This window comes from Perca fluviatilis, chromosome 10 (assembly GCF_010015445.1).
Source record: "Perca fluviatilis chromosome 10, GENO_Pfluv_1.0, whole genome shotgun sequence".
Taxonomy (NCBI): Eukaryota; Metazoa; Chordata; class Actinopteri; order Perciformes; family Percidae; genus Perca; species Perca fluviatilis.
In genome coordinates, this window is record NC_053121.1 from 23,904,131 (window position 1) to 23,930,836 (window position 26,706).

The 26,706-nt window shown below is 40.8% G+C and overlaps 1 protein-coding gene across 3 annotated transcripts in view; it reads left to right on the forward strand.

Annotated features, from left to right (window-relative positions):
• inppl1b (inositol polyphosphate phosphatase-like 1b) overlaps positions 1–22,536 on the forward strand; it is a 35,251-nt gene extending 12,715 nt beyond the window's left edge. Inside the window, exons 1-28 of one of the 3 annotated variants that reach the window (XM_039813208.1) lie at positions 3,540–4,515; positions 4,736–4,885; positions 6,160–6,223; positions 8,369–8,507; positions 8,676–8,796; positions 9,574–9,714; positions 9,908–9,995; positions 10,149–10,226; positions 10,354–10,491; positions 10,619–10,733; positions 10,827–10,927; positions 11,014–11,116; positions 11,232–11,428; positions 12,280–12,397; positions 12,586–12,682; positions 12,795–12,933; positions 13,045–13,144; positions 13,335–13,423; positions 17,254–17,335; positions 17,847–17,936; positions 18,026–18,139; positions 18,225–18,313; positions 18,401–18,488; positions 19,027–19,179; positions 19,572–19,653; positions 20,282–21,077; positions 21,171–21,286; positions 21,692–22,536. In XM_039813208.1, coding sequence (XP_039669142.1) covers positions 4,749–4,885; positions 6,160–6,223; positions 8,369–8,507; positions 8,676–8,796; positions 9,574–9,714; positions 9,908–9,995; positions 10,149–10,226; positions 10,354–10,491; positions 10,619–10,733; positions 10,827–10,927; positions 11,014–11,116; positions 11,232–11,428; positions 12,280–12,397; positions 12,586–12,682; positions 12,795–12,933; positions 13,045–13,144; positions 13,335–13,423; positions 17,254–17,335; positions 17,847–17,936; positions 18,026–18,139; positions 18,225–18,313; positions 18,401–18,488; positions 19,027–19,179; positions 19,572–19,653; positions 20,282–21,077; positions 21,171–21,286; positions 21,692–21,785 — 3,669 coding nt within the window. In that variant the 5' untranslated portion in view covers positions 3,540–4,515; positions 4,736–4,748 and the 3' untranslated portion in view covers positions 21,786–22,536. Of the gene's footprint in view, positions 1–3,539; positions 4,886–6,159; positions 6,224–8,368; positions 8,508–8,675; positions 8,797–9,573; positions 9,715–9,907; positions 9,996–10,148; positions 10,227–10,353; positions 10,492–10,618; positions 10,734–10,826; positions 10,928–11,013; positions 11,117–11,231; positions 11,429–12,279; positions 12,398–12,585; positions 12,683–12,794; positions 12,934–13,044; positions 13,145–13,334; positions 13,424–17,253; positions 17,336–17,846; positions 17,937–18,025; positions 18,140–18,224; positions 18,314–18,400; positions 18,489–19,026; positions 19,180–19,571; positions 19,654–20,281; positions 21,078–21,170; positions 21,287–21,691 lie in introns of those variants that run through there. The other 2 variants (XM_039813207.1, XM_039813206.1) reach the window with 2 other exon arrangements.
• The last annotated feature ends 4,170 nt before the right edge of the window (positions 22,537–26,706 follow it).

The following is a 26,706-nucleotide window of genomic DNA, read 5'->3' on the forward strand; positions in this document are numbered from 1 at the left end:
ACAGCTGATCAACTGCGCCTGAATGTTCCTAAAACTAAGCGGAAACTTAGAGGGGACCGTGCTTTTGCCGGGCGGCTCCAAAAATGTGGAATGAGCTACCTCTGCCTATAAGACAGGCTTCTTCACTGTCTACTTTTAAATCTCTTCTTAAAACCTATCTTTTTTCCTTGGCCTTCCCCAGCAGAGGCTGACATTTTTCTGTAATTATTTTGACTGTGATACTGTTTTATGTTTAAATGTAGATGTAAATGTTTTATATTATTTTAAATTTTATCTGTACAGCACTTTGTGCAACGTTGGCTGCTTTTAAAGTGCTTTATAAATAAATTTGATTGATTGATTGATTGTTGGAGGATCTTCTCACCTCCTTAGCCAGATGTAATTGATTGATTAATGAGGGTGGATGATGAGTTTAAAGGATGGATTGTTGTACCTTGGCAGTGATGGATAATGAATTAGATTGGATAGATTCAACTGTGACATGAGGCCAAAGTCTGATATCTCTTTAAAGCTGTCTAGACAGGACAAAACCAAATTCAACAATTGTTTTTGGAGGAGTGGTGAAATGTGGGAGCAGTAGGCCCTTTAAACATAAGGGTTTTATGTAGCTCCAAATTTACAGCCACAGTTTGGGCAGATAATAGTCATACAATCTGAAAACTGACACTGCTCAGGTTTTTTTTTCATAAAGCCCTATCTTCTTTTCTGTGTATTCTAATTTTAGAATTAACAGTCATTCTGATACAGCCTCTGTCCGCTTCACTGGGCAACCAAAACCACATCTGTGGCTGGGAAATGACACTGCCTAAAAGCTGTACACCTCATGGACATGTAATTACCATTGATTTGTCTTGTTAACTGACACGCTCCGTCAATGCTAAATAAATACTGATCGTGTATTCATACATTTATTCGTAGGCCTCTTGGGGTAAAGACAGGTGTAAGGTTTGTGTAACTGTTAGCCATTTATCAAGTAAATGAATGAAGGGATGTGTTAGTAAATTAATGCATTACCCAGTCTTGGTGTAGCTACAGACCTGTGTACAGTTGTATTTTTGTATAGGCCTAGCACTTATTACTATCCAGGATGAAGACAAAAAAAACAAAAAACTTAGGGTCTTATTATGGCTTTTGGGTTTTCTTCTTCCATTTTTGTCTGTGTGAGGTTACATACAGTTGCATAAGCCCCTTAACACTTAATATGGTGCCATTTTTGGCAAGTTCTTTAAAGCAACACCAGCACTTTTCCTCTTTGGTCCCCCTACAGGTTGGAAGCCGAATTGTCCATTACCGCTGTCATTCGAACTACAGATCCGCTACTCAATCTGGCAAACTTGTATAGTGCGGTTATAGCCGATAGAGGGCCGCAAAGCGAATGCAGAAGTGCCGTTCACCCTGTTACAAGTTGATGAACCACTGAAATGATTTTGGAAACATTATTTTAAGGTGCAAAAGAATCTTCGGTGTTGCTTTAAATAGGCAGTCAACATTGCCCCTTAAAGGGACTGTTGACTAGTCCCGGTGCATTACAGCACCATGGTATTACCACCTCTTAACAACGCAGTCTTCAGCGTGTTGCTAAATTTAAGACAGTGCTGCAGTGTTTGTAGCTAACAGGGACAAACTTTATTAGATGCTGAGCCAATCAGTGCTTCCTTATAAGTCATGATTAATTGTTTGAAGTGCTGTCAGTGTAACCGTCAACAAATATTTAATATACATACTATAGTCAACATCACTGTTTTGAAAGATGAATGCACTTGAAACACACTGAGTATGAAGTGAGTTGTAAAGGGAGATTACCTGTGAGCTTTCTGTTAATCGTGTTCTGCAACTCCCATTTGACCTATAGCCAACTGTATTTCTATCTGCTACTCACTAACTCAACTGATGCTGTAACTTTAAAGAGTTGTTTAATAATAATAATAATTAATTGGAAAGATTCGTAGCTGTCATGAGCACAACTATTTCTATTTCTTATTTATGACGTGGCTTACTGGGGATTTGTGTTCTTTAATTTCTTTTATGATTAACAATTTTTTTGTTAAAACAGCTTACAAAACACCATTTACAACATGAACACATCTTTCCCCCCCAAACTCCCCCATTTGTAATCACCACTTACTTAAAGAAAAATGAGGACAAAAATTCTCTATCAGAGATATACCTTCGCTAAAGCTTGTGTTGATGTTGTGATGAAGAGCTTAGACAATGCATATTTGCATATTTTCTAATTGCTCAAACCAAATCATTGATCATTACATTTGGTACATATATTCATTGTCCCCAGGGTGAACCCTAATAACTTTGGTGATCCTCTGACATTCCCTCTAGCACCACCAGCAGGTCAGTGTTTTCACTTATGCAGTGAAATATCTCAATATCAATTGGATGGATTGGCACATAATTTGTACCAATATTCATGGTCCCAGATGATGTTTCCTACTGACACTGCTGATCTCCCGACTCTTCCATGCGGTTGACAGTTTTGAGTGAAATGTCTTAAAAACTATTAGAAGGATTGCCTTGAAATTTGGTACACACATTCATGTTTCTCTCATGATGAATTGTAAGCACTTTGATTATCCCTTTGATTTACATCTAGGATCGATGATTATGACCAAATACCTGCTAAATTTATGACATTTCCATCAGCCCCAGTTTTACATTGTGTTAAGTGCTAATTAGCAAATGTTAGCATGCTAACACATTAAACTAAGATGGTCATCATGGTAAAGATCTCTGACATCAGCATGTTTTCATTGTTATTGTGAGCATGTTAGCGTGTCAACGTTAGCATTAAGTTCAAAGCATCACTGTACATCCTCAATGGCATATGAAACAGTATATCTTTCAATTATGTGCTGTAGAGTGCTCATGTTAAAAGGAACATATTACAGATTGAGGGTTAAATTGATATGTCATCAGATTGGGATTTACTTGTGTCTATTTGTTTTATGGGGCCTGCGGTTAGTGGTCACACATTTCTGCTGAGTAGTGAGAGGCAGAACAGCAAATATGGGACTAAACAGCTTCCCACAGAGTTCTACGCTCCAGCTAATGGAGAAGTAAGGAAGTAGGAGGGCTGAATAATAGGCGAAGTTCTAGGAGGGCAAAAATAAGAAAGTGAAGGATGATCATAACCATATGGAGGCTGCTTTTTGCTGAGAGGGAAGGAGTGAGCAAAAGAGGAAGGGAAGTTTAGGGAGGGTGACAAAAATAAAAAGGTTGAGACAGGAGAAAGAGAGGTTGAAAGAAAGCAAATAGGCCTGCCAGAGGATGAAACGTCTGAAGGTAAAGACTATAAAAAAACAAGGAAGAATCTGAGGATTAGCCGGGCAGCTCACCTGTGTATGGTAAACAGTGTTTGGAATTTGAGGGCAGGGGCTGAGGGAGGAAGAAGTAAAGAGACGGGAGAAGAGAGAGAGAGAGAGAGAGAGAGAGAGAGAGAGAGAGAGAGAGAGAGAGAGAGAGAGAGAGAGAGAGAGAGAGAGAGAGAGAGAGAGAGAGAGAGAGAGAGAGAGAGAGAGAGAGAGAGAGAGAGAGAGAGGAAGCAGTCTGCTGTTTCACACACTGCTGGTGAAGTTGAGCCCCTCGCAAGAATTCTCCTGGCTATGTCCGCCATCTGGAATGTCGAGTCACTTCCTCTGTCTGCCCTGTGCTCTAACAGGGTTGTCCTCTGCCTTTCAAGCTCCCTCCCTCTGCTCTGACAGCACTCTGAAGAACCGCTGGAGACCACGCCAGTGCGGATGGGACTCTACTGAAAAGACACACGCCAGCACACAAACGTCCAGCATGAAAGTGAGACCCCTGGAGTAGCCCTCATCCAACTAAGACACACTCTAAATGGAATCTGGGCCTGGAAGAAGCAAAGACAACTGCAGTCATCAGCTGAAGCTTTTGGAGGGTGTTCCTATTCCCTTATATGGCAACAGAGCTGGGAAATCATTTGAATTAGTCTGGTTTCTGTTGCATGCCTGTCTGGTTTTAGTGCTGACTGAGTTCCATCTGGTATGTTTCTGTCTCTGCTGTGTGTGCGTGTGAGTGTGTGGGCGCCGTGTGTGTGGCTTGATTTGTTTGTTTTGCCATTCTTGGTTCTTCTTTTGCAGTTGTTTGCATGTAGGGTTTTTGTTTTGGGACAAGAGCAGGGCTTGTGTTTGTGGTTAAGCTAGAGGCACGGCTTTGCCTCAGGGGTGGCTGCTTCATTCAGACTGTGCAGCACCTCTCGCTTTTTTTCCTGTACCTCCCTCCCTCGCGCTGCTGTGATGGTTTGGGTTTGTTGGAGCAACACACCCACCTGGGTACAGCAACTTGCAACCAAAAACTGAAACAGGGTCCCTCTTCACACGGATATTATCACAGAAAGGTGGACTTTTGTTGAGGGGCAGACTGTTGTAAGAGTGGACTAACCTCACAATCAGCTGAATGTTTCTTCTTTATTCCTCCATTGCAACAGGATGTGTGACCCAGAAGGAACCAGCAGGGTCCCAGAGAGTGCTAACTGGAATAGAAAAGGTGATGGGTTGTCTGCTTGACACTTGGATCATGAAGAAAAGGATCATGGGAAAGTTCTAAACATTAAAGTAGACCATTCAACATACACTGTCACTAACAACTTGAATGACAGTCCGCCGGCGTAATGCTGTCTGAGCAAGTGTGACAGTAAACGTGCATTAAATTTGTGTTACGTCAAGTTCATCACCTCATGAGGATTATTTTTGTGAACATATCTCAGAACATTGATTGCCATGGCTACGGCAGCATGGTATCATCGTGACATCAGCCGTGTGCATGCAGAGGACTTGCTGGCACGAGCAGGGAGGGATGGCAGCTACCTAGTGAGAGACAGTGAGTCTGTGCCAGGAGCATATGCATTGTGCCTGCTGTGAGTACACACACACACACACACACACACACACACACACACACACACACACACACACACACACACACAAAATCACCTATCACCTACTTAGAGGACAGCAAGCTTATCTTACCAATCATAATCAAACCTATTTGCCTATCAGAGGTACGTAAAGCTCACTTTATCTCTCTCACTTTAGACGGTACCTACGAGCACCTGTGAGCGTGTACTGTACATGTGTGTAAAGTGTAAAGCTCTTATCAGTAATGCTGTCTTAAACCTAACTTAAAGGAAAAGAAACAGAATGTGACTGCACTCACCAAAAATATTTTTTTATAGAAGTTACTGAATTTACTTTATATGTCTAATTTGAAAATGCTTAATGAATGATTCACTCAGGAAGTAGTAAACGCTGCATCATGTGAGAAGAAACAGTTCTACTTTATGTAAAACCAAAACTAATCTTGCAAAACTTTTAGATTTTGGCGTATAGGATTGCAAACTATTCATAAACACAACATTTCTGCGGAATGTCCCCATCTGTAAAGTGATTCAGCAGCTTCACTCCCCCTGTCATATCCATCACTTTCTCCTTCATCTGCCAGCAAAGAAAGGCTGCTGCGTACAGGCTGGGCCAACCTCACACCCTCTCCAGACTAGTCACACTGTCCTGTCCGAACACAGTCCATCTCAGCCAGTCAAACCCTGGCCCAGGACTCCCTGTTTCCCCTCTTACCCCTATTTCTTCCCTGGGGCCCCTGAAAGAGGGCGGGAGTTCCAGCGACCGCACTACGCTAACTGCTCATCAGCCTGAGCCAGATACATTCCTGAAAGCTGAGCTGGGCTGCTCGCAGTGCTCCCTTCTTTCCCTTCGTTCTTTTCTCAATATGTCATTCCTTCTTTTGGTAAATATGTCCACACATTTTGTTGAGTTATTCTGCTATCATTGTTCCCCTTTTGTTCAGGTAATATACAGTAGCTGACGGATTTACAGCTGGCTTCATCTTTACGTGCTGCCTAAAACAAATTCCTCTGACGTGACTGATGGAGATGATGATCTTAGTGTCTCTCACACATTGTATTAGTACAACAACAAGCCACGTCATTAGTGATCTAAAACACTAAACAACTGGCGCCTTGTTAAGAAGGTTACAGTGTCTTTAACTACAGTTAGACATCTGGTCCTTATTTAAACAATACATTTAAGTATTTTTTTCCCCTTTGAAGGTTTGCTCAGAATATGTTGTAATAATTTGCCATGGCATTAATCACAGAGTTATTTTTGGTCTCCAAAGGTTCCAACGTCACGTTCACACCTATCGTATTCTTCCCGATGCAGACGGCCTCCTAGCAGTTCAGGTGAGTGTTCATCACCATACAACATTGAATCCTCTGCCTGACAGGAAAGTGAAACACAATAGATGTCTTGGCACAAACTGTACACACCATGAGAGGCACGGCCGGTCAGATGGAGTTAGAGGGATCAAACAATGGTTTGTTATTGCCTGTTGCAGGGAGAACAGGAAGATGTTTGTGTTTCCTCTCTGTACAGGCTCTGTTAGGACTGCAGTAGCCTTCTTGTTTGAATGGCATCTCTGCCATGTGGCCGCATGCTTGCAGCATTTGCTCAGCAGCACAGAGGAGAAATTGTTTTTATGTCTCAGAGATTCCTACTCAACCCACACACTAGGTCATTGACCAATGGGTATGCTTATTTGTTATGTGTATATACAGGGGTGTTTGTATTAGACATAATAAGTCTGTTGGATGTGGCAGGGTTTAAGCCAGTAATGGTATGTGTTTTTGATACTCTGAGCAGGGGGGCATTAAGTCAGCAAATGACCTAATTATTCGATGGAAAAAAAAACACACAAGCAAAAAATTTCAAACCACAAAAACACACACACAGTCGTTGAGCGAAAGCAAGAGAGTGACAAAAAAAGAATAGTTTCAGGGCCGAAGCCGCAAATAATTTAGTTTTTTTATTAAACTACTGTATGTCTGTATATTAAAGTCCAATAACTTGTAATAATGATTGTCTGGCAGTCGTTTTTTTTAAGCCACCAAATTGGAAAAATTCTCTGCTTTCAAATGAAGACATAAACTCTATTGCTATTTCAGTTGTGTTTCCACTGCCATCAGTATAAACTCCCAGTACATATTTTCCCTCACTGGATTTGCTCCACTAACTCACAAGTCGCATGCTTGCCTTTTTGTGTTTCCAACATGGCCATGGAGATATTTTGGGGCCCATTTTGTCTCTCACTGTCTCTTATTCCTTGTCATTTCTTTTTAATTGCTTTTCAAGAGATCCTTGTGGTACAAAAATACTATTTGAAGAGTTCCTGGCAAAACCGACGGGTAGCTTGAGAGAAAACCCGGTTTCTTTCACCACAAAATGAAAACAAAAACTTCTAAAAAGAGGGCACAAGAAAAGAGCTTGCTCGTTTTTGTGGGCTAATGTGAACCCTATTGATTTTGTGCATGTGACTGGTAGTGTTATGAGTATGTGTGCACAGCACCTGTACACAGCATATTTAATTAATTTCTGCCTGTACTGCTTTGAGTGCCACTGAAGTGTAGCTGTGCAGATTTTAGTTGCCAAGTTTAATAGAAGGCTGGCTTGTGCTTGTGGCTTAAATGTGTGAACGTATGCATGTTAAATCATCCTTGCCATGTTTTTTTGGGAGGCCTTTTAGACTAAGTGGGAATGTTGACCCACAGTGAAACATGACAGCCATCTTCTGCTGTAGCCAGGAAGTAGCTGTCAGTGATGTCGCCTCTGCTGTTTGGTGTTGGCTAGAGCTTTCTAAACCCCCCCCTGGGATGCTTTTTATCACAGCAAATCATCTGTGTGTTCCTTTTTTCTGTCATGCAAATAAACACTTCACTTTTGTTCTACCAAGCAACATTTAATAGAAGGTGGTGGGGGGATGAGGGGGGAGTCATGTAAGGAAACATCCGCTAATACCCACACAAAGTATGCAAGTCAGAATTGGGCAGTTCAATTTAATGCATACAATACAAGATTTAGACATTTTAGCATAATAGGTATTCCAAGGGTATTTTGAAAGAAAGTTTAATGTTAATGTTTATGATGAAGATAATGAACTCATGTTGATGACAAGATTGGTGGTTGTACTGAGGATTGTGTTAATGTTGGTGTCATGAATTTGTTGATTTTGATGTCATATACTAGTCACATTGATGCTTACACTTTATGGTGCTGTGCTCTTCCCTTATTTTGTATTGTCTTGGGATGTGTATGTCTTTTCCTAGTGTCTCACCTGTTGTCTGTCCTATTTGTATGGTGGCACTCAGTTTCCCCCTGGGGGATTAATAAAAATGTTGTATCGTAGTTCGTAAGTTTATCAAAAGCAAAGTAAGAGCTAAATTGATTTAAACTGCTACATTATTCAAATATACATGCTCATGTGGTTTTTGTGTGTGTGTGTGTGTGTGTGTGTGCTTGTGTGTGTGTGTGTGCACACGTGCCTCTCACAGACAACACAGGGGGTGCAGGTAAACTGTTTCCGGACACTGGAGGACCTGGTGTTGGGGTACCAGCATCCCCACAAGGGCCTGGTCACTCCTCTGCTCTATGCTGTTCCCCGTGATACAGACACCGGGGATGAGAGCTCAGGTTGGCCCACTAGCTGTTATCACAAAAAATCATCCAACACTTAAATACATGTACAAGTGCATAAATAATAATATAATACATACCTAATAAAAAGGTGTGCACCTTTCAGGGCTGCAAAATTCATTGCTAATTATTGATGTTTGATTTTATGTTTTAATGCCTGCACAGATGATGAGAAGCCCCCTCTAGTTCCAGTCTCTGTCAACACAGTGCCTTTCACAGGACCACCAGCTAAACCAGCCCCTCATGCCCTATTCCTGGATAAGTTGCAGGAGCTGAACACATCCAGGTATGATTATCCAGCCTAATTACCCAAACTAGGTAGGCATGGTGCCTTTCTATGCTGCATGTGTAGCTTTTCTTAACATATATGTTCTATTCGACAGCTGCTTTTTCTGTGCGACAATAGCAGATCCATTTATAGATGTGACTGTTTATTGACTTGAGGTGATTTATAGTGTCACATTAAAGCTTTAGAGTGTAACGTTTTAATATTAATAAACGTCATTCAAGCCATTGCCAAATGAGTTGCTACGAAGCTAATTAAGACTATCAGCTCCACACAGCTCTCTCTGTATTTCTCAGCATGGCTTTGTTCAGAAGATTGTGGCGTCTAGTGACTTTCCTGTGCAGAAACTTGAGTGAAGATAATTATCTCTTCTGAAAAGTCCATCATGTTTTTTAATCCGTTTCCTCCTTGGCTACTAGCAAGGGAGGAGGGGTTGGGGTGCGTGCGTGATCACGTAAGGCTTGTATCATGTGGACGTGCTGACAGTTTTGTTGTAATTACTTAGAATTCCTCATGGTGGGGACAGAAACTTTGCTTTAATGTCAGCCATCTGTTATGTTCAGAACATTTTCTCATTTAAATATGCACCTGTTGGCAATCAAGCAATGAGAAAGCAACATGCGAAACACTGTGAAACACTTTTTTTGGCCTATTGATAAACAGTACTGATGTATAGTATCTGCTCTGTGGTTTTTGCTAGGAGATATAATGTCCAGAAAGCAAAAATGTTTTGCACAGCTTCACAGCTGAAGTTTGCCTGTTTTACCCTGTTTACAGTACTGCTGGTGAGCTGATCACTCTACTCAATGACTACCTCTTCACTGAGCTGCCTCTTGACATTGAGAATGTGCACAAAGGCGCAACAACTCTCTGCCACCTCAGGCGTACTCTTGGTACTGCATGCCAAGGTTTAAACAGGTGTGCATGCTTTTATTGTTAACTATGAACTGTACGTAAAAACTGGTGTACAGACTATTACGATGCAGTACACTGATAATTCTGCATATTTGTATTGTTTATTAAATATATGCAGTAGATACATTCAACTAAAATGTATGTAAATGGATGATATGGTCATTAAACAAATGTTGTGTATTGGTCTGATCGACAGTGAGATTGAGCTGACTCTCTCAAGTCTGGAAACCCTGGCCAAGGTCTTCGACCATCCTAGCTGCTCTTTAACACACACCAAAGCACAGGTACAGTACAAACCATGCAACATACTTTCCAAAGAGCTTTAACTAACTGTAATTTCTCAAAAGGTAACCCAGTACCGTAGGGCTAACAGGTGCGTTCTTATACATAATTCATTAACTCCTTGTGCCTTTTCATCTTGTATTTTTTGGAACAAGGGCCCAGAGATGGAAATAGACAGCCTGTTGTGTAAGATTTCAGCTTTGGTCAGCCTCCTTTCTTCATTGGAGAAAAAGGTATGTTTGTGAAATTGCACAAAGTTATCTATTTATGGTTTTCTTTATCATGAGATTCATGAGTGAGTCTTGTTTGTGATGACAGCACTGGTTATATTGTAACACTGCAAATTCTCTGCTCCAAAAGGTATTAAAAGCATTACAAGATGCAGTGACCAGTCACAATCTGGCAGTGCAGTCGAACCCACCCCCTCCTGAACCAACACCCACCAACGTAACATCTGTCAAGAACCATGCCAGACAACTGCCAGTCCACTCCTTTCAGGTAAATCAGGTTGAAAAAATTACATTTTTATCTCTTTTCATCATACATGACATGGGATAAGACAAATCATACAACTGATCTCTGACTATGTAAATGTATTAACAGCTGTTTGTCTTTGTGCGTCCAGGTGAAGATGGTGAAGTATGGCAGACAGACGGTTTCTGTGGATGTGGACACAGGAGTGCTGCTCTTTGACAGGAAGGCTGGTTCATTTGGTATAGAGAGGGTCTCACATGACAGAAGTAAGACAATATTTACTTTTTAGTGCCTAAAACATTTCTCTTGCTTGCAGATATATTGTATAATTATCTGCTGGCATGTTACCTGTGTATCAGTCCTTCAGATTGTCAAGTTCCAGAGCAGTCCGGCCAAGGTACGCATGGTGGTTGACAGCCACAACAACACACCACGGGAGATGACGTTTGAGAGTGCACGGGTAAGGAAAAATTATTGTCTTTATTATTACCTGGAATCCACTGTTTCGTTTCCTATAATTCACTAAGTGGCTCTCATCTCTTTCAGAAATGTCATGCCTTCTGCCAACTCCTCCAGCTGATGAAAACCAGGCACTCTCAGCTGAGGGACCCTGATGTGATCTCTGTGTTTGTTGGCACCTGGAACATGGGTAACCATAAATGTAGCAACGGTCTCTTTCACTGTCAGGCAACAGAAGTTGAATTAAAGGCAGAAAAGAAACTATTAAAAAGATTATTATTTATTGTGTTGTTTTGTGTGCACAGGTGGTTCCCCTCCTCCTCGCAGCCTGCAGTCGTGGGTGACCTGCTGCGGTTTGGGGCACACCCCTGATGACTCGACTGCCTTGCTCCCTCACGACATCTATGCCTTGGGGACTCAGGAAAACCCTCAGGGGGAGAGAGAATGGACAGAACATATAAAAGCAACCCTTCGCAGCTACACTCAAATCGACTTTAAACAAGTAATTTTCTTTCTTTTTTTAACCTAAAGTGGTGATACTTATGCTATATAGGTGCATTATCCATAAAGCTACCATATTTTCACAAAAGAAAGATTCAGAAATTTACATGCCCAGAAAAATGAAAGAGGGACTGCACCAGTTATGCTTCAAAGTCTGTTAACAGGTCATGGGGAGAACTACTGCATATGTGAAAAAGTTGTATAAAGCCTTTTATGACTCCTTGCATTTTAGTCTTACAAAGCTTGTATTTTAACTTATGTCAATTAGTGCCTTATTCATTTTCTAGTATTGTACATTGGAAAAGATGAAAACACTTTATTCAGCATTTCAAAGGGCATCCACTCTCAAGTAAAACCTTGAGATGTTACAAGTGGTAGAAAGTATATATTAAGTGTGAAGGAACACACATTTTTCATTCGGAAGGATAATGTTTCTAGCCTAGAAATCTAGACACACACCCTAGCAGCAGCAAATGTAATTTGCAGCCAGGGTCATGATGTGGGTCTGGCTTGTCAGGCTATAATGTTTCAGCAGCGTCTCAGATTATAGGAAGGATTGTGACAGTTTCTGATATTTTGTCAGCATTATTTTGGGAATATATTTATACAAAAATGAATGATATATTATAGTTTTGATGTCAATATTTGTATTTACAACGTTGTAAATCAAAATGAAAGCAACACTTCATCTTGCTCTTTTGCATAATGAGCATCTGTGTCAGTGGCTGTGTTAACTGAATGTGAGCCTGAAATGGGTCAAATCCATTCAGAAATCTGTAATTATGTGTTCTTTGACTAGTTGGAAACTGTTCTTGTCACCAACAACAAGTAATGTGGCGCATTGTCCTGTAGGTGGCAGTACAGTCCCTCTGGAATATAAGGCTGGCTGTGTTTGTGAAGCCGGAGCACGAAAGTCGCATCAGCCATGTGAACACAGCCAGTGTGAAGACTGGATTGGGAAACACATTAGGTAGAGGCTGCGCTGCATGATCTCACCATCACAAATACACACAAAGCAAATACAGATGAATTTACAGATGAATGTACAGAATGTACAGTATCGTGGCTGCCAGCCAGAAATAATAGTGCACAGTTAACAAGAACCAAGATTTGTGTTTATTAACCTGGAGGTTTGAGGTTGAGTGTTTCTGTTTTCAGGAAACAAGGGAGCTGTTGGGGTCTCCTTCCTCTTCAACGGAACATCTTTTGGGTTTGTCAACTGCCACCTGACCTCTGGAAGTGAAAAAGTCCTGAGGTACATTGCGTGGATACATACGTGTTATACCAAATTTGTGTGCTCCTGTTTCATTGCTAAGCAGTATAAGAAAGATTTTAGAATTGTCTCTTGTAATGTACATTATTTTTAGGAGGAACCAGAACTTTGTGGACATCCTCAGACTGCTTTCTCTGGGCGACAAACAGCTCAGTGCCTTCGACATCAGCCTGCGCTTCACCCATCTCTTATGGTGTGGAGACCTCAACTACAGACTCGACTTGGATGTACAGGTCGGACCGATTTCTTTATTATTCATTGCTTTTTTTTAAGTGTTGATGGTCAATTGAAAAAATGCCCAGACATTTATGTTACTGCTTCTTTCTGGTCATCACTGACTCCAGGACATACTGAAACATGTATCTAAGAGAGAGTTTGAGGAGCTCATGTGTGCAGACCAGCTCACCCGAGAGAGACACAAGAGGAAGTCCTTTCTCAATTTCAGTGAGTTTCAGTTTGCAATTGGCCTTGTTCTTCATTGAACGCTATAATATCTGACAGTTATTGTAAATGCACTTTAAGGCTATTTTACAATTACAAAATGAATGATATTAAATAAATACCATTTAATTTTGATTCGGCTCTACCTTTGCTTACCTCACGCTGCACTCTTTCTCTCTTTATCGTGGTTAAGAGGAAGAGAAGATTACATTTCCACCCACCTATCGATATGAACGGGGCTCTAGAGACTGCTACCTGTGGCAAAAGTACAAGACTTCAGGAGTAAGTAATTTCTTGTTACACAAAGCCAGCTCAGAAAAAACAGATGATGTGCAAATAAAAACTCCTCCTGCAGTATGGAGGATATACACACCTCTGAGTAGCCACCAGAAATGTTTGGACACGCACCATCAATACTTCAATAACTTCATCAAGGTTTTTAGCCATGACTCTGTTGGTTTGTTGGTCTATTCACCACTTCCGTCTAGACTAGACTAGACTGGTCCCAGACAATGTATCCTAAAGACTTTGTTGATCTAAGTACAGCCTCTCAGAGCCACTACCATTACTGTAGACTCTTAGTCCTGTTATATTAATTATATAATATTATAAAATATTATAAAATATGATATATATATATATAAATATTATATTATATTAATTTCCCTGATGAAGATCAATTGATCCCAACGTGTTCCTATAATTAAATAATAGCCTAATAAATATAATTAAATAGCCTTTTGGAGCCACTCAGTGTTGCATTTATTGCATTTGTTATCCTTCACATTAAGGGCACCTAATCGTCTTAGTTTGTGTCTCAGGCCGTTACACTTAAACTCAAACTAAGTCTTGTGTCATCTGAAACAACATCATCCTGGAAGGAAGCAGAGAAGACCGCCCAACACCGAACCAGCTGGAGAAAGTTCATGAATGACTTATGCTCCCCAAAGAAAAAATAGGTTAAAGGTCCAGTGTGTAACGTGTTTAGTTGTTCATTATCAAAATCTGTGTAGCCCGTTCACAAACTTATCCTTTTCATGAATACTTACATCCACCATCAATTCCAAGTATTCCGTTTGGCTTGACATTTTACATTTGCATTCGCATGAACTCGGGTAGACGCTCCATATTCATGCACCATCATAGAAATACGTTAGCTGGTAAGGGACATACTGCTCCGCCTTTCATGTTAAACTTACAGGTGCTGCTAATGGGTATCGTAGCTTCCCGGCCCCGGCAAGTTTGAAGAAGGAAACATGGAGGACAACACGTATTCAAAATCCAAATTTCATGAACATGAGTCCTCTTCTTCGCCCGGCTTTTTGAAGTGTGAAGGCTCCGTAGCGTACCGTAATACGTACTTTGAACTGCGTGGTGCGAGAGAGTTGATTGCGATATATGATCTCAACGCTAGATGGGAGAAATTCCTACACATTGGACCTATGAGATCTTGTGTCATCACACAGTTTCACGGGAGTTCCTCTCCTGAGCAAGAGCAAAGGGAACCGGGGCTGCTCTCTGAACTGAGAAGTTTTGCATATTGCATATGTCTTCTACGTCCTGTTTGTACTTTCAGATATCGAATTTATTTTACTATTGTAGAAGTTGTGTTAAGTTACTACTGATGAAGACCCAACATTTCCTACATTTTGCTGCTTCACTATAAAAGCTTTTAAATTTCAAAGTAATGTGGAATTGTTATCGTGAGGAACTAATTGGAAATATGTGTTTATTACGATATTAGCGGAGCATTGTTCGTGGCAGTCTTTAATAAAAACAAGGGGCTGGAGCGCAGCAGAGACAGCGGGTCTCTCTCTCTACAAAGCGTGTTTCATACGGTCCCTGCCACCTTTACAAAATAAAGGAAATATGTATAAAGAAACAAAGAACGCTCTCTCTTGCACCAAGTACCATTTGGGATGCATGCAATAACGTTATATTCACGCGGAAATATATCCGATCACTATCCGATCAGCCAGGTCACATTGAAGTGTCAAGTGTGGACCCATATGCGGACACAGTGAAGTTCCGATCCAGCACATCTGAAAAGTTGCATTAAAAGGCAAGTGTAACCACGGCCTTAATCATTTTTCTGAATGACATTGTTGTCATAGGTTTATTATATTTTAGACTCTGATGCTTAATTTGTGATACATACTGTACCAGCAAAGGCAAGGCAAGGCAGGGCAGCTTTATTTGTATAGCACATTTCAGCAACAGGGCAATTCAAAGTGCTGTACATAAAACATCAAAGAGCAGTTAGAAAACGATTAAAAAACAAATTAAAACATTAAAAGACAAGAATAAAATTGACAGTGCAGTATAAGAATTTAAAGAAGTGAGAGATAAAATACGCGAATAAAAGTTACAGTGCAGTATAAGAAATTAAACATTAAAGAGCAGTTATTGAGTGTCATACAGTGTCATCAATGCAACTTCAGTATAACAAATGAACAGTTATTTAAAGAAAGGCAACATAAAAAAAATAGGTCTCAGAGTTGCTGCGGACCTGCAGTTTTCTGGGAGTTTGTTCCAGATATGTGGAGCATAAAAACTGAATGCTGCTTCCCCCTGTTTAGTTCTGACTCTGGGGACAACAAGTAGACCTGTCCCAGATGACCTGAGAGGTCTGGGTGGGTCATAGTGTAGCAGCAGATCAGAAATGTATTTTGACCCTAAACCGTTTAGTGATTTATAAACCAGCAAAAGTATTTTGAAATCAATTCTCTGAGGCACTGGAAGCCAGTGTAGAGACTTCAGTACTGGAGTGATGTGATCCACTTTCTTGGTCTTAGTGAGGACTCGGGCAGCAGCGTTCTGAATCAGCTGCAGCTGTCTGATTGATTTTTTAGGGAGACCTGTAAAAGACACCGTTGCAGTAGTCAAGTCTACTGAAGATAAAAGCATGGACAAGTTTTTCCAAATCCTGCTGAGACATAAGTCCTTTAACCCTTGATATATTTTAAGGTGGTAATAGGCTGACTTTGTAATTGTCTTAATGTGGCTGTTAAAATTCGGGTCTTGAGTCCATGACTACACCAAGATTTTTGGCTTTGTCTGTTGTTTCTAACATTGTCGTTTGAAGCTGAGTGCTGACTTTTAATCGTTCCTCTTTTGCTCCAAAAACAACCACCTCAGTTTTTTCGTCATTTAATTTAAGAAAATTCTGGCACATCCAGTCGTTAATTTGTTCAATGCACTTACTCAGTTGTTGTATTGGACTATAGTCCCCTGGCGATAAGGTTATATAAATTTGTGTGTCATCTGCATAACTATGGTAACTTATTTTATTGTTTTCCATAATTTGAGCCAGTGGAAGCATGTAGATGTTAAACAGGAGAGGCCCCAGAACTGAGCCTTGGGGAACTCCGCACATCATATTTGTATGCTCAGATGTATAATTCCCTATAGACACAAAGTATTCCCTATTCTTTAAATAAGACACAAACCACTTTAGTACTGAGACAGAAATGCCAACCCAGTTTTCCAATCAGTCTAGTAATATGTCTTGGTCGACCGTATCAAATGCATCACTGAGATCAAGGAACACTAAGGCTGAAATTTTGCCACTATCTGTGTTTAAGTGGATGTCATTAAAGACTTTAACAAGAGGTGTCTCAGTGCTGTGATGTGGTCGAAAACCCGACTGGAAGGCATCAAAACTGTTATTTAGTGACAAGAAAAGGTTGAGTTGTTGAGAAACCGTTTTTTCACTGATTTTACTTAAAAATGGAAGGTTTGATATCGGCCTATAGTTGCTCATTAGTGACGTGTCTAGATTGTTATTTTTTAAGAGTGACTTGATGACTGCAGTATGGCAAAGCAGAACTACAAAAAAAAGACCCTAGAAGCATTCTAAATATACAGTTGACTCACTTCTTAAGATATTTTTACGTGTAACTTAATCCTATTTAAGGGGTCTGTAGGGATATGTGACTGACAGCAGCTGCCATGACCACTAACATAGGAGGTCAAGCGTTAACCCACAGTCTAAAAAAGGAACCTCTGGCATAACAGGAATGAAGGCATTCTTCACTGCATACAGTTTCTATATGGCAGATTAATTTGTTGTACGATATGTTGTTGATTTATACCTGAATATGTTTCTTTAGGTGCGAGTGAATGTTCCATCATGGTGTGATAGGATTCTGTGGAAGTCCTACCCAGAGACGCACATGATCTGCACTGCCTATGGTAAGATCTGGAGATTTAAAAAAAAGGATTAAATTCAAAAGTAGAAAGGTAAACAGTTAAATAAGGCATAAACAAAATGTATGCATGTCTGTATGTACAGTATGTATGTAAGAGCAGCACAGAGATGTCGGTGTTTAAGTCTTGACATAGCCAAAGGTTTTGATGCAGCATTCTCAAATTAGATATCTGTGGTCATTTTTTTTTTTCATTTGTACCACTGCGAAATGAGAACAGAAACCGTCGGCCCCTACATCCTGGTCTATGGTCCATAAAGAAACACAGTCATTTCCTTTCATTCTGCCCGAGCTTCTGTCTCTGACTAACCTCAGCAAACTATCAAAACATAACAAATACTGGGGAGTAGCAAAACTACTTTTTGTCTCCTAAATCACTCTTTTGTCACATCTTGTGAAATATCGCTGACCACTCATTGGCCTCACAATACATTTTTAGTGATATTTAGTGTTGTTTTCTAATAATAAAGTAAAAGGATGGATTTGTCTCTCACCAGGCTGCCCAGATGACATCTTCACAAGTGATCACTCACCTGTTTTTGCCACGTTCCAAGTGGGAGTGACCTCACAGTTCAGCTCCAAAACAGGTGCTGTCATTGTTGTGGCCCAACAAGATGGAATAGGACTGAATCCCTTCATTAAGTGAAAAGCATTGTCATGCATTTGTCTTGCACAGATACAAATTCAAGCATGGAGAGGGCCTGGATAGAGCTCGAAGGCATCGAGGCCATTGTGAAGACGGCAAGCAAGGCAAAGTTCTTTATTGAATTTCATTCATCTTGCCTTGAAGGTATGGTGCCACATAAAAAAGACATTTCATATGAAGCCATTTTGCAGCACAGAGGAAAAAGAGTAGTTCATGTCTTTCTTTGCAGAGACACGACGCTCAAATGAGAATGACTCACAGAGCTGGGATGTTCCCAGGTTTCTCAAACTTGGCTGGTCCTTCAAACAACTGCCAAAGGTTAGAGGCTCATTTGGGCATGGCTGAAAATATTGTTTGTTTTTTAAGTCAAATTCTGAACTTGTGATTTGTTTGTGTCTGTCATAGCTTCTTCCAATCATGTCTGACATGGAGTATCTTCAGGATCAGCACCTGCTGTTGTCTGTCAAGTCATGTGACGGGTTTGAGTCATACGGTTGGTCACAGGACAAATTTATTTAGTCTAATTAAGTCCTCCATTCATAATGTCCCTCAAGGTTGGCTAATGAGTGCCCTTAGAACAGTTTAACCAAAAACATGAAATTGTTTTTTTTATTTTTTATTTTAAACTCTTATCACATTGCTATCTACTAATCCAGATAGTTTCATTATGTTTTGATACGGTTTGCAGATTTCAGTTTGCCAAAAAATTGCATAAAACATCACTTTGGAGATGACGCATCAATTTGTGAACAGTTTCACAGTTTTTTCATCTCGATGCAAAAGGCAGAAAATGTTCACAACAAAGTACATGGATTACTGTATTTCGAGGCACTGAACTGAGTGTTATATATAACACTTTTCTCCAAATCAAATGTGATTGACCTTTATTGTAGTTTAACTACAGTCAGTGTCAAGGTCTGTGGAAATCATGCTGGAACTATCTGGATGGATAGGTTGCACTCCCCACTTTGTTTCAGCGTGAGAATTTCTTATTGATCTAATGAAGAATCTTTTAAAATCTTTTTTCATAGGTGAATGCTGTGTGGCTCTGCGCTCACTCACTGGTGCGTCGGAGCAGTTTGAGACATTTTTGAGTCACCGAGGCGAGGAGATGGGCTCCATAAGAGGACGGGTCAGAGTTCATGTGCCCAAGGACAGACGAGGAACTCGGGAGAAGACCTACGGTGAGTCAGCCTGAACTGGTCATCTCCTACGCTCTGCCTTGCTTGCACTATCACTTCCCACTAAACTTTCATCTCCACTGTCACTGCATTCTTTGACTCTCCTGTGAGTCTTACATTGCTTCCTCTATTTGGTTCCTCAACGATCCCTGGCTTGGCTTTACACTTGCTGGTATCTATCGACCGCTTCCTCTTTTGGCTCCTGATTGACTGACCCTGACCAGATGCATCCTGAGACACTGAAACAGGACAGATGAGTTTTATGTCACCAGGTCAGGCACTACAACAACAAACTGGTATGGCTTTTGGCCTGCATGCAGCATACAGATTTTAAGGAAGTCTTGCTCGTTATGGAATGTGTTGATCACCGGTGATTCTGTGATTTCCTTTTTCAGACTGGTTCTATTTTGAGAAAGATGATAAAGGTCCAGTGAGGGGACACATGTCTCCTGCATCTACACGGGTCCCAATAAACAGGTGAGAACCTCCTCATTGTTTCTGAGAATCAGTGTAAAGCAGCAGAAAGTCTCCAAGGAAAGGTTCTCTGGAGCTTTTTGAAAAACGTCCCCAATCCTCAGCAGATTGTGAGCACGTTTTACATGCTGTTTTTTTTTTTTTAACATAACCAAGCTCAAAGTTAGACTCACTTTCCATTGTATACTTTTATTTTGAAAAAAATTATCAGAAATTTGTTCCCTATTCTTGTGAATCTGATACAGTAGATATTATCTAAATTATACTGAAAAACTATGAATGATTTTTCATGCTATTTGGTTTTTCAATGCCGCTGTGTAGTGTTTTGACATCAGATAAGCTTTAAACTCATGGGTGTATTACTCAAACTGGACTCCTTTTTAGATGGCATTTCATCTTCTCACTGTTTACTGAAGCCACATGTCCAAATCAATGCAGCCTTTGTGTTTCTATTAGCACTGTGCCACTATTGGTTTGAGCTAAAGGTCCAAGCTAACCCTAACCTGCAACGTTAACAGTGATGAATGCCAGAGAACACATACAAACTCTTGTAAAGAAAGAACTGAGGACACATTTAGTACCATAAAATTGTAATTCGGTTGGCAAATTCAAACTTGTATGTTCATTGCAGGTCTTTGGCAGCTCCTCCCAAACTTACTCCAAGCAGCTACACCAATCCTGCCTACTTCATCTTTGAAGGTGTGTCAGTGGCACACAGAGTGGAGGAGGCTCTCCCCCAGCGAAGGGACCCTCAGGTGATCTGGTCTGGAAATGAGGCCTTGCAGCTCCCAAAAATCTCAGGACGTCAGGGCTTCGACAAAAGACCCTGTCGCAGATCAGACTTTACAGAGATTGAAATTCCAGCCGTCCTGCCTCAGTACACTCCAACCAATGACCTTCATACACCCCAAACCAACTCCTCCTATCAGCTTTTTCCGGCCAAAAACCCATCTCCCATGCCTCCAACCTCAAGTAATGCCATGTCACAGTACCAGGAACAGACTTCACAACCCAGAGACAAATACCAAGGTAAAAAGGTTGTTCAAGACTCTATACTGCCCGAGAAGAACCTGAGGAACTTGTATATGAATCACTCCGCAATCATCAGGGAAAAAGCCAGAAGGGATCAACATCAGCTTCTCCCAGAAAGAACCAATCCTATTCGGGCAGCCAAGGCGCCGTCAGCTTTCCCCTACATCCCCACTCACATAGCACACTCTCAGGTCTCTGTTCCCTGGATGGTGGATCAGCAGCCCCCTGGACCTACAGGGGATAACTCCCTCACTGCTTTGCAAATGGCCAAGTCCCTCAGCGAAGTGGACTTCTTCCCCACAGAGCAGAGAGGCCCATCCATACTCAACCAGAGGCCAAGTAACAGAAATGGCCCCTCTATGCATGGAGATAGAGGCTACAGCTGGGAGAAAGAGGTATGACACTGCTTCAAAAGACTTTCTTTTTTTTTTTTTTAAAGATGTCACTGGTTCTCTGTAAAAGATTCTGTCTGCTTTATCTCAACGCAGGTGTCTGTCCTCCAAGGTGCACCAGAGACCGTGCGGGAGCTTCTCAGTGCTCTGGGTCTTCAGAAATACACCCTGGGACTCAGCCTCAATGGCTGGGATGATCTGGATTACTTCAGGTAAAATGATTTTGGATAACATGTTCCACAAGCCGTACTTAGGTAGGCTCATTACTGCACTTCATAGATGCAAATAATGTGGTTACTACACACACACAGAGCAGGATATATTTGTTTGTAGAGATAACCTCGGTGTTCACAGGACTGTTGCAATAATCAGTTGTAGGCCTGATCAAATTACTAACGTGCATGTGACAGTCATGCTCATCTGAGTGAAATGATTGAACTTGACAGTCAAGTTAGCATATGGAGCCTCGCTGGGGCACCAATGTTTAAATACATCCAGTCATGGTGTGTTGATATAAGGATGTTGGCACCACATGTACTTACAAAGACTTACCGGACTATGAAGTTATATTGAATTTCCAGTCAGGTGTGATTTAGCGTCATTTCTCCTCTCTACAGTGGTATCACTGAGGAGGATCTACGCGCCGCAGGAGTGACGAACCCTTCACACCGACGCAAGATCCTTGAGAACCTGCCCAGGAACTGGAACTGACATACAGAGATGAAAAACATTGCTGGTACGAAGCCTCATAGACCGCTCAATTAGAACTGGAAAAACTGTCAGAACCGAAGTCTGAAAGAGAGGACAGACTAATCGGATATCAATCCCATCAGCTGGACTTTATCAGAGCCTTACTGTCTTTTTATTTACTCGATCAATACTGTAACAATAGTTTGCCTGTGTCAACACAGCAAAGGGAACATAACGCAGGAAGTACTTGTTGCACAGTCTGCGTCACTCATCTATCCATCTTGACAGATAATGAAAGCATTGGGTGATATGAATGGAAAGCCTTAATGTGTACCTCCAGTTACTGACACGTATGCAAATATTGTTTATGATATCAAGGTCTCATTGATTTAGTTTTAAGTGAATTTTAAATGACTATAAAAATATAGTCCTTCAATTTCCAGTGTTAACTCAAGGCTAGTGTTTACCATTCACTTTCAGGCCTTCTACTGTGTGCTTCCCATTACTCTGCTATTATTGAGCCTGGATCTGAGCTTGTAAAAGCCCTCTATTAAACCTATGGAGCATAAAATCCATAGCTGTTCATATCTACTCGAACGTCGGCTGTAAAGTTGGTATAGAAGGACCTGCCATTATCTCATGTTGTTTACTGTTGCATACTGTTGTTATCATGTCACTTAATCAGTACCACTGTGTATGTGCACAGTCCACTGTGCGTGTTTTATGCAACCTTTTTATAAAGTAAAGTGCATAAAGCAACTCTTGACTTTCACTAGGCAATCACAAGTGTCATTTCATGCTGTTGAGCAGCTGGAAACCGAGAAATCACTTCCTCAAGTCTTTTCCATTTCAATGCTCAACTCACATCATCGCACCATGCTACTTGTATCTTTTGTTTAATGTTTAATGCCACCTAGAACGGAGGTGTAGCCTTCTTAAAGGAATATGCCACCGTTTGTTGAAATAGGGTCATTCACAGTCTCCTCTATATTTATATAGATGGGCAAACGCATTTTTGTCTCAGTGCATGCATTGTCTTAGTCCGGCAGCGCCACCGCTAGCTTAGCTTAGCGTAGTGAATGGAATCCTATGTTGCTGGTTAGCATGTTGTGATTAAAAGTGACCCAACAACAACAAAAACAAAACCTAATTACTTATTATGGACTGCGTATTCACAATGAATACAATTAGCAATGCAGATTAGGACTAGATGATTTCCTAGACAGATATTGATTTGGGACTATGTTGGGTGGAAGTAGGCTACAGCCGAAGCACTGCTACTTTGGCACAGAGATATCATGCATTTGCCCACCTATATAAATATAGAGGAGACGGTGAATAACCCTATTTCAACAAACGGTGGCGTATTCCTTTAATAGTGTAATACTGCAATATATATGGGTTGCAACAGTAGAACCAGAAATGCAATTCATGGGGCAATTATTTGCCACAATACTTGATAAAGATAATGCTTCTCTCTTTGAGTGACAGTCATGCGAGTACCAACACACTGGGCCCTATCTTGCACCTGGCGCAGCGCGACGCAAAGCCCGACGCAAAGCCCCACGCAAAGCCCCACGCAAAGCCCGACGCAAGTGTCTTTGCTATTTTAAGACCGTCCAGTGCACACGTCGTTTAAATAGCAAATGCACCTGCACCCACCTTTGCGCCCATGGGCATGCTAGTCTTACCGGGAAGTGTGTTTAGGTGAATTCCTGGCGTATTGCTATCTTGAGGCAGCGGGAAATGATCGCGCCATTGACCAACAAAAACCTGGTCTAAAGTCAATAGCGCAGCATTTCATTGTTATTTTTACACACACACAAGGAAGCGCAACAGCACACAAACATCCAAAAGATTACATATTAGGGGCCCCCTGCGTGACACTAGCTAGGTTTTAGCTAGTCTTTGTTTTTTTTTAAGTTACAGAAAGTCTGCATCTGTTATTTCTTTCTAGTTTTTCAGGATCTTGTTGAAACATGCATAGATAATATTTTCTTAGTTTGGATAAAGACCAGTGCTTTTTCAGTGTAAACAACTTACATAAATATTACATCTATCATGTTTGTGAATACAGGGTAACTGTCATGATTGCCAAGTCCATGAACAAAAAAGTTGTATTTGTCAGCTTAGTTAAATAATAGACTGCAGCAGAAAGAAATGAGACAACTGTGAATCTGATCCAAAAATAACTCTTAAATATTCCACCCGGTGTGTGTGTGTGTGTGTGTGTGTGTGTGTGCGTGTGAGAGAGAGAGAGAAAGAGAGAGTCTATGTGTTTTTGCTTGTAGTTACACATTAAGGCATGACCAAACACATCCCTCTGTCTTCTGACAGCAGGTAGGTATGTCATCACCCGTAGGGCTGCTGGGAATTTTTTCAGGGTGAACAACAGGGTGGAAAATGTTGATTTCTTTTCTTTTAAAAGTCACATGTTTAATAAAACAGGGGTTTAGATTGACATAGTTGGTCTGTGATTATGCAGCAGCATGTTTTAATACATGATTATTGGTATTAGTTTATAATATTAGGCTTGACAAATGTGTGCACATATTGACAAAGTGAAGTTTAAAGATGCCCTCCATGTATCAAAATATTCTTCTTTGTATAATAATTAGATCAGAAAAGTTAAATTACCTTCCTTCATTGTAAAATTTAGAATCCATGAATGTGCAAATATTTATCTTTTCAAAAGAAGTTAACAGTTTTAACTTAATTGTCTCCTCTTCACTAAAAATCAAAAACAACTCTTTGTGTTTGTGCACTTGGAAGTTTCAAATTTTTACAGCACTCTTTTCAAAGTAACATTATGGACCAAACTAAACTTGGCACATAAAGTAAGGAAATATGTGTTTGGTAGATTATTTCACTGTGGTAACAATGCTTTTTGGCAATAAATGTTATTTCCCGTTGGAAAGCCTGTTTAGTTCCCTTTTAAAATGGTGCCTCATTTGTAAGGAACATGCATTTGTGGGATGAGCAGCAGCGCTGAGTATGTGGGTTGCGGCCATGAAAAATTTGCCAAATCTTCTCTGCCATTGCCAAACAGCTTATTCTGCCATTGACTCGTTTGGTGTTGGGTGGATTGGATGATTGAAGTTTGAAGAAACAAGACATATTGGCAATTTAACAATGTATTCATTTCACAAACAGGAGCCTCGGTAGCGTGTGGAAAAACCATACACAGCCACAACAGCCTGGCACCTCCTCCTCATGCTGGTCACCAGCCTGGTCACACACTGCTGTGGAATGGCATCCTATTCTTCAACCAGCATTTGTCGCAAGTCAACCAACGTGGTTGTGTTGGTCACTCTGGCACGAACAGCACGTCCAAGCTGATCCCACAAGTGTTCAATGGGGTTGAGGTCAGGACTGCTGGCAGGCCATTCCATCCTCTCCTCTCCCACATTCTGGAGGTAGTCTCTGATAAACCCCGCCCTGTGGGGGCCAGCGTTGTCATCTTGGAGGATAGAGTTCGGTCCCAGACTGTGGACATATGGGATTGCCACTGGTAGCAGAATCTCATCTATATATCTCTCTGCATTGAGATTGCCTCCAATGATGACAAGCCTTGTTTTTCCAGTGAGGGAGATGCCGCCCCACACCATCACACTGCCTCCACCAAAAGGTGTTACTCTATCGGCGCAGCAATCAGCATAGCGTTCTCCGCGTTTTCTCCACACTTTGACCCTACGATCCCACTGCCGTAGGCAGAATCTGGACTCATCACTGAACATAACGTTCCTCCACATGTTCAGGTTCCAGTGCACGTGTTGCATATGTTTGGCAATGGCAGAGAAGATTTGGCAAATTTTTCATGGCCGCAACCCACATACTCAGCGCTGCTGCTCATCCCATAAATGCATGTTCCTTACAAATGGGGCACCATTTGAAAGGGAACTAAAAACAACAAATTGCTTATTGAATTTAAAAGAAATGAACAGAAATAATTTTCAACATACTTTTTTGAACAAATTCAACTTTGAATTTAATATAAAGGCACCACTTAAAAAAAGACTGACAGCTACATTATAAAGTGCAGTTTTCTACTGATATTTCCTTTCTACTAACACAAAAAATCTGAGTGTATTTTCGCGATATTTCGCAGCCTTTCGCGATGTGAATACTGCGCGAGTTGATATTGCGATGACGGAAAGAAAATGATATATTGTGCAGCCCTATGTCACTTATTATGCACATGTACAGTAAGTACATGCTTCTAATGACCAACTCTGCACACACATTCTGCACAGTAAAGGTCAAACACCCAAATGAAGTAGTAATAATAATAAGCAAAACACATTCTGGACTAGAGGTGGGCTTCAAGGCAATTTACGATTACGACAATTTATGGATTTAAGAAAAAAAGTCCTTTATTAACGAGCGACAGTTTAATTCAAAATCTGATAAGAGTAGCTTTGTTTGTCTGTTGATGTTTTCCATCTGTGAGGTACTGTAAACTGATGCTGTGCTTTGAATGGGTTTCTGAAGAAGAACATGCTTTGTCAGGGGCCCACTCACATTCCAGACTTCTTACCACAGAAACCCAAACACTTCACAGACACAGAAACTCACACTGCTACCACCAAGCTGACCTACCGGTATTCACTCACACACACATTGACTGGGGTGAAGGGGTCTGGACTTTCCATTTGCTAGGGATATGTTTTCATCTATCTCATACTGACTTTTATTGACCATATCAGGATTTTAAATATTTTAGATACGTTATCGGTCCTAAAAATGTATCTTGGTATTAACTTCCAAATACTGACAAGATTTATCTTTGAGCCTTTTGAACTTTACAAGGAGATGTCTTTGCATGTCCTATTTTACATTCTATTGTCTTTCTCAATGTAGGCCATAAAAGGGTAATTCCAACCAAATGTGTTTATAGTCTTTGAAGTGGATATGATCTTGTTTGCGTCCATGGGTCAGTTTT